Genomic DNA, 7,500 nt, shown 5'->3' with positions numbered 1-7,500 from the left:
ATGTGTCAATACAGATACCGGTGTTCAGTTACTAACGCTCTGATACTGTCATATGTGGGTTTCTATATGAAAGAATCTGCGACCTGGATGTCTTACACGATTAATGATGAATGTGCAGCTCAGTGTTGAGGGCTCAGTGTTGAGGGCTCAGTGTTGAGGGCTCAGTGTTGAGAGCTTTGTGCAGGGAGATTGTTAGAATCCATGATTTTTATGCTCACTAAAACGAACACAAACTCAGAGGATCTCTGTGGTTCGCTTCGAGACGTGTCGTGCGACGTAATGACGACGTTTTCCATTCACGTGCTTAGAAAATCGGTCCAGCGCATACAAAGTCATTACATCTGTGGCTTCACTGAAGAATCCTGTGCTTCTGATGTCACCGACAAAATGATTTTGAGTCGCAAAAACAACAGAAAAGCTCCTGTGAAATCCTGGAAGGACTGAAAGAGCACTGAAACAAATCTCAGCAGCACACAGAAGCGAGCAACTTAATCAGAGCGAAATAAATGTTTCATACGCTCAATACTAACTGTGACACAAGGATCGATATCGGAATCGACCAGGACAAAAATAAACATTCTGATGCATCGGTATTTAAAATAATTCCTGATAGAAACAAATAAGTGAAGGATTCGGTCCTTTTTCTGGAGGCGCTGTGGGGGCAGAGATTTACACCACTGCATTTGGATGGAAACGCCGCTACAGATGCTTGAGCCGTGGGAAACAGTGCTGAACGAGCGTGTATGTCACACACACATACACACACACACACACTCTGAGTCTGTCCCATGTCCTGCGGTCATCCTGAAGACCTTCTGCTCCCAGCAGCTGACCATCTCGAGCAGCCTGCGAATGCTCCGGAGGAATCGCATTCCTCTCCTCGCCGCTGCGCTCCACTCATGTCCAAGTGTATACCAGGAGCGCTGAGTCCGCGCCTTGTTGCGACTCGCTCGGGAGAGACGTTGCTTTGACATGCAGCTCGTCAGTTGAATTATTAAGAATCTGTTTAGTCATCCATATCCCTTATGCCTCATCTGTTATGTAACCGTTTCTTTAAAAATAATCTCTCTAAGCCTCATGTCACAAGGTGGAAATTGGAATAAAGAACAATATTCTCTAACCAGCAGCTATATAGGGTGTATATATACTGAAGTGGTGCATTGTAGATATTCATCTGTGTGAGGTAAACTGTATACCATATAACACGAACATTTGAAGTGTCAGGTCTGTAATGACGTCAGTAATGACTCTGACCTGTCGGTTCCTCAGGAGCTCTTGGTTCCACAATTCCACTGTTGACTATAAACCGTTGTAGAAAGGACATTATTTACATTGACATTATTTCCAGATGAGGATGAGGTTCACTTCTGAGTCTGGTTCCTCTCAAGGTTTCTTCCTCAGATCCTCTCAGGGAGTTTTTTCCTTCTTTACCTTCTCGTCACCTCAGGCTCGATCATTAGGGATAAATGTTAGAGATAAATACAGAGGTGTGTTAGGGTACTGATGTACCAGATACAGAGGTGCGTTAGGGTACTGATGTACCAGATACAGAGGTGCGTTAGGGTACTGATGTACCAGATACAGAGGTGCGTTAGGGTACTGATGTACCAGATACAGAGGTGTGTTAGGGAACTGATGTACCAGATACAGAGGTGTGTTAGGGAACTGATGTACCAGATACAGAGGCGTGTTAGGGTACCGATGTACCAGATACAGAGGTGTGTTAGGGTACTGATGTAGCAGATACAGAGGTGTGTTAGGGTACTGATGTACCAGATACAGAGGTGTGTTAGGGTACTGATGTACCAGATACAGAGGTGTGTTAGGGAACTGATGTACCAGATACAGAGGTGTGTTAGGGAACTGATGTACCAGATACAGAGGTGTGTTAGGGAACTGATGTACCAGATACAGAGGTGTGTTAGGGTACCGATGTACCAGATACAGAGGTGTGTTAGGGTACCGATGTACCAGATACAGAGGTGTGTTAGGGTACCGATGTACCAGATACAGAGGCGTGTTAGGGTACTGATGTAGCAGATACAGAGGTTTGTTAGGGTACGGATGTACCAGATACAGAGGTGTGTTAGGGTACTGATGTACCAGATACAGAGGTGTGTTAGGGAACTGATGTACCAGATACAGAGGTGTGTTAGGGAACTGATGTACCAGATACAGAGGTGTGTTAGGGTACTGATGTACCAGATACAGAGGTGTGTTAGGGTACTGATGTACCAGATACAGAGGTGTGTTAGGGTACTGATGTACCAGATACAGAGGTGTGTTAGGGTACTGATGTACCAGATACAGAGGTGTGTTAGGGAACTGATGTACCAGATACAGAGGTGTGTTAGGGTACCGATGTACCAGATACAGAGGTGTGTTAGGGTACCGATGTACCAGATACAGAGGCGTGTTAGGGTACTGATGTACCAGATACAGAGGCGTGTTAGGGTACTGATGTACCAGATACAGAGGTGTGTTAGGGAACTGATGTACCAGATGCAGAGGTGTGTTAGGGTACTGATGTACCAGATACAGAGGTGTTTTAGGGTACTGATGTACCAGATACAGAGGTGTGTTAGGGTACTGATGTACCAGATACAGAGGTGTGTTAGGGTACTGATGTACCAGATACAGAGGTGCGTTAGGGTACTGATGTACCAGATACAGAGGTGCGTTAGGGTACTGATGTACCAGATACAGAGGTGTGTTAGGGAACCGATGTACCAGATACAGAGGTGTGTTAGGGTACCGATGTACCAGATACAGAGGCGTGTTAGGGTACCGATGTACCAGATACAGAGGTGTGTTAGGGTACCGATGTACCAGATACAGAGGTGTGTTAGGGTACCGATGTACCAGATACAGAGGCGTGTTAGGGTACTGATGTACCAGATACAGAGGCGTGTTAGGGTACTGATGTACCAGATACAGAGGTGTGTTAGGGTACCGATGTACCAGATACAGAGGTGTGTTAGGGTACCGATGTACCAGATACAGAGGTGTGTTAGGGTACCGATGTACCAGATACAGAGGTGTGTTAGGGTACCGATGTACCAGATACAGAGGTGTGTTAGGGTACAGCTTTACTCTTCCTTGATTCTGCGCACACAGAGATGTTGTAGCTCAGTGGTTAAGGTGTTGGACTACTGTTCTGTTTGGAAGGTTGTGAGTTTGAATCCCAGGGCCACCAAGCTGCCACTTCCGGGCCCCTGAGCAAGGCCCTTTACCCTTATTTGCTCAGCTGTACAAATGAGACAAATGTTAGTTGCTCTGGTTAAGGGGATCTACCACATGCTGTCAATGTAAATGGATTATTTTCTGCTCTTATTTTTACATTTTTCCTCACTCAGCCTCTTTGCCCACCAATCAGATTACAGTGTTTAACCTCATAAAGTTTTTTTTTCTAACTGTAAAAGCGTAGTAAAGTCTTTTACTCTGTGTTCTCCTCAGAGGATGGGTGTGGCCAGTCGGATCTGGGTCCACAGCGTGGTCTCCTGTCCTCGAAGAACTATCCGGACGACTTCCCCAACAACTCGGTGTGCGAGCGTAAGCTGCACGTCCACAGCAGCCTCAGCATCGTGCTGACGTTTGAAGACGTCTCCGTCGACGGTGTGGACTGCGAGACCGATTATTTGAAGGTTTTGAATGAGAAAGATGGGACGCCTTTCGGTAAGCTAACAGTCTTTTAATTCTGTGTGACTTTTCTTTGGAGCTAAATGATTCCAACAAATCTGAACTAGACTGTGTAGCGTTTTGTGTAGTAACAGCGTTTAGCTCAGGAGTTATTGACTCGGGGAAACTCCGACCTGTGAATATGTGGCCGACTTTACTTAAGACGCCGAGGCGCTTTTTTCCTTCTCGATAGGTGAGTAACGTTGGTTTTGCTTTGTTACACGGAACTAATATATGCCTTTGTCCTTTACATGGTTATGTTGTGTGTCATTTTTGTTTGTTTGTTTATCTACAATCGTATTGTTCTTCCCTTCAGCTATGATAAAGACACGTTTCTTTCCATTAGTTGCCTGGGTTACGTATGTATGTGTGGGCGGAGCTATAAATACAGGGTGGGACCCATTTGGGTTAGGGGCGTGTTTGTTTTAGTGATTTCAAATGTCAACATTGGCTTTCAAAAATAGGAGATCCCACCTTTAAGTGATGGGTGAAACATGTCAAATGTTTTAAGACTCTTGGGGCCTTTTTACACCCGGTCACTTCGTGTGTTGTCTCTGATCCGATAGCTATCTGATTTGTTAAAACTGTTCCGTTTACATTAGGCCACATAAACGCGTCTCGGCGAATCGGATATCGATCCCATATTTCTGCTCCCGCCAAAAAATGCTAATATATTTGACCTCATTTCCGGGGTAAATGGAATGGAACACGATTTGGTGTATGCGGTTGCTACAAAAAACAGCGTTTACTGTTTGCTGCATTTTCGCTGGCGGCAGCAGCGCATTTTAAGACCAAACGAGACGCCTGGGTGAAAGATCGGAGCCAGAGCTGTTGGGAAAACATATTTGTTTCTGGCATGATGCACGACTCGCGAGTCACCTGCGAGTGACGTACTGTACTTCCGTCTGGGAGGAGTTTAGCGCTGACGTATGTGGCTTGAACAACCACATGCATTTACACCTGTCCAGTTTCATCTGAAACGCGTCCCAGACCTCCTCCTGAAGGGGTTTGTACCATCGGATTTATATCCGTCTCCAAAACGTTTCGGAGGGCATTTAGACCTGGTCTTTTTACCATCGGATAGCTATCTGATCACAGAAAACGCAGGAAGTGACCAGGTGTAAAAATCCCCTTGGACACCTGACATGTTGATAGCCATTTGCCTAAATTCTTTGAGATCCCACTCGGCAGGTCGGAATTCCCCTGTACGTACAACCGCGACAGGTTTATTCGACATCAGTTGACTCTTATTAGTTGTAGACTGCTTGTAGGAAGTGTTTTAGTTGTTTAACTTGTTTCGCTAGTTCGACAAACAAAAAGAGAAGATGCCAATCTTTTAAATGGCATGAAATCCTGTCGTTCTCATGACCTGCTGACGTTGCCATTGCTTTAGAGCAATGTATTGTTGAGTAAACAGCCGATGGTGCGTTAATGAGTTCAGCGCATGTTAAAGCTTCGTCTTTCTTTCAGTAAGATTAAACGGGGATTCCATCATGTGCATTGGACATCATGTAGACGGTGTGCCTGTAACAGTAGTGCACAACATCGCACCATGTTGGGGTGAACGTCGTACAAAGTCCTGTTCTCGTGTAGTGTTTGGGAATCGTTTGGAAGAAACGCTCCCTTGATGACTGTCTTCAAACCTTCAGCTGTAGGAAACAGTTTTTAATGGCTCGGTGTAATCAGGAGAAATATCTGGTGTTTATACAGTAGGAGGAATGTGGTGAGAAATTGTAACCCAGGATACACACTACAGTATATACAACGGATCTGGATCTGGTCATTAAAGCACGGTGGTGGTAGCATCAGCAATGTTTTTCACTTCAGCTGGAACTGGGGCTTTACTGAAGATGGAGGGAATCGTGGATGGCTTCAAATACTAACCTGAAATCAAAGTTTTGGTATGATTTTACCTTTCAGAATGATAAAGAGCCACATTCTGGTAAAGGTCATCGTTTATGAGGATTCTGTAGGGATTTTGTTTGACCAGTCAGCGATCCGAGCTCTATTTTTATCCACATGAACAAGAAATACAGGTCACGTGAGCAGAAAAAAACAATGCAGATGGAAAAGTGCTCCTCTCTCTCTCTCTCTCTCTCTCTCTCTCTCTCTCTCTCTCTCTCTCTCTCTCACAAGCTGTATTTTATTAAGAGACACGCATTGATGGGTGAAGTGTAATCTCAGTCCAGCATGTCAGAGCGTATTGAGACTTCTGATGAAGTGCATGAGGAACAAATTACAGGCTCAATTGTTTCATGTATAGTTTCTAAATTACAGCTAATTAATAATAATAATAATAATAATAATAATAATAATAATAATAATAATAAAATCCTGCAGTTATTTATGGCTAATTAATACAACAACAACAACAACAACAAAAGTCCTGACATTGTTTATGGCTAATAAAATAAGGGGGAAAAATAGCAATTTTGATAATGTTAATAATAACTTTGTTTAGGGTTAATTAATTAAAAATGTTTATGGCTAATTGATAATAATAATAATAATAATAATAATAATAATAATAATAAAGAATTGTAACAATTCATAAAAGAACTATTTTGAAGGTTATTTATAATATTATTATTATTATTATTTTTTTTTTTTAGAAATTTGACTACAAATAGCCCAGTGTTTGATAAATATAATGAATTCAGAAATACCAACTGATATCAAACCTAAAGCTCTGTAATAATTCATGGCGCCACCTCAAAGGCCGTCAGCTCACTGTCGTGTCACCGCATATCAGATCTCCATCACATAACGTCCGGCTCTTTATAGCTCTATTGTGTCCTTCCGCTGGTCATTCAGCCAGACTCCTGCTTCTGACAAAAGACGGCTCATTATTTCATGACCGTTCTGAAAGGTTAGGAGGAAGAGACGGTTCAGGTGACATCGTGCGGTGCGCCAGGGCTTTATGAAGCTGAAAACAGAGAACCGACTGAAATGAAGAGCCATGTGGCCTCGCAGGAGGGTCTGTGAAAAATCAGTTCTTCTCCTTCACCAACCTGTTGGTGAAAAAGGGACTCATGCAGTGCATCAGAGAGGACACGTGTACATGCGATACCAGTGCTAAACTTTATTTGTCCTCATCTCCTGTCGTCTGCTGTCAGACAGAGAACGTGTGGTTACATTAAGAAACCGAAAGTGTGTGGATTTAACTTGTAGGGGTTCTTTACAGTCCTGAATCCAGTGTTCTGACATTCCTGACATTGTTTATGGCTAATTAATAAGAAAAAAGAAAAACATTAAACCATGACATTGTTTATTTCTAATTAATCGGAAAAAGAAATAAGAAATCTGACATTTGTATTTATAATATTATTAAACAAATCCTGATTTGGTATGAGTTAATTATTTTTTAAAAACTGACATTGTTTATGTCTTTATGTCTAAATAATAATAACAAAAGATCCTGCCCTTTATTTACTGCTAGTTGGTACAAAAATAAAAATAATAATTCCTAATGTTTACGCCTAATTAATAATAAAATACTGCCATTGTTTATTTCTAATAAATAAGAATAAACATCGGATATGTTTCTATTTCTAGAATAACAATAATAATAATAATAATAACAATAATAATAATAATAATAAAAATAATAATAATAATAATAACAACAACAACAATAATAATACACATACTGACATTGTTTATGGCTAAATAATAAGAAAAAAGAAAAAATTTAAACCCTGACATTGTTTATTTCTAATTAATAAGAAAAAGAAATGAGATCTGCCATTTGTATTGATAATATTATTAAACAAATCCTGACTTTGTATTTGAGTTAATAATTTTTTTAAAAACTGACATTGT

At 41.6% G+C, this 7,500-nt stretch overlaps 1 protein-coding gene across 2 annotated transcripts in view; it reads left to right on the top strand.

Annotated features, from left to right (window-relative positions):
- Positions 1-7,500, top strand: part of dcbld1 (discoidin, CUB and LCCL domain containing 1) — a 34,874-nt gene that overhangs the window by 5,092 nt on the left and 22,282 nt on the right. For both annotated transcript variants that reach the window (XR_003441878.2, XM_027155462.2), the window contains exon 2: positions 3,457-3,675. Coding sequence is in view for 1 of the 2 variants with exons in the window: in XM_027155462.2 (XP_027011263.2) it covers positions 3,457-3,675 (219 nt within the window). In the remaining variant the exon portion in view is untranslated. The remainder of the gene's footprint in view (positions 1-3,456; positions 3,676-7,500) is intronic.

Source organism: Tachysurus fulvidraco, chromosome 16 (assembly GCF_022655615.1).
Source record: "Tachysurus fulvidraco isolate hzauxx_2018 chromosome 16, HZAU_PFXX_2.0, whole genome shotgun sequence".
Lineage (NCBI taxonomy): Eukaryota > Metazoa > Chordata > Actinopteri > Siluriformes > Bagridae > Tachysurus > Tachysurus fulvidraco.
This window is presented reverse-complemented; position numbering and strand designations above follow the sequence as displayed.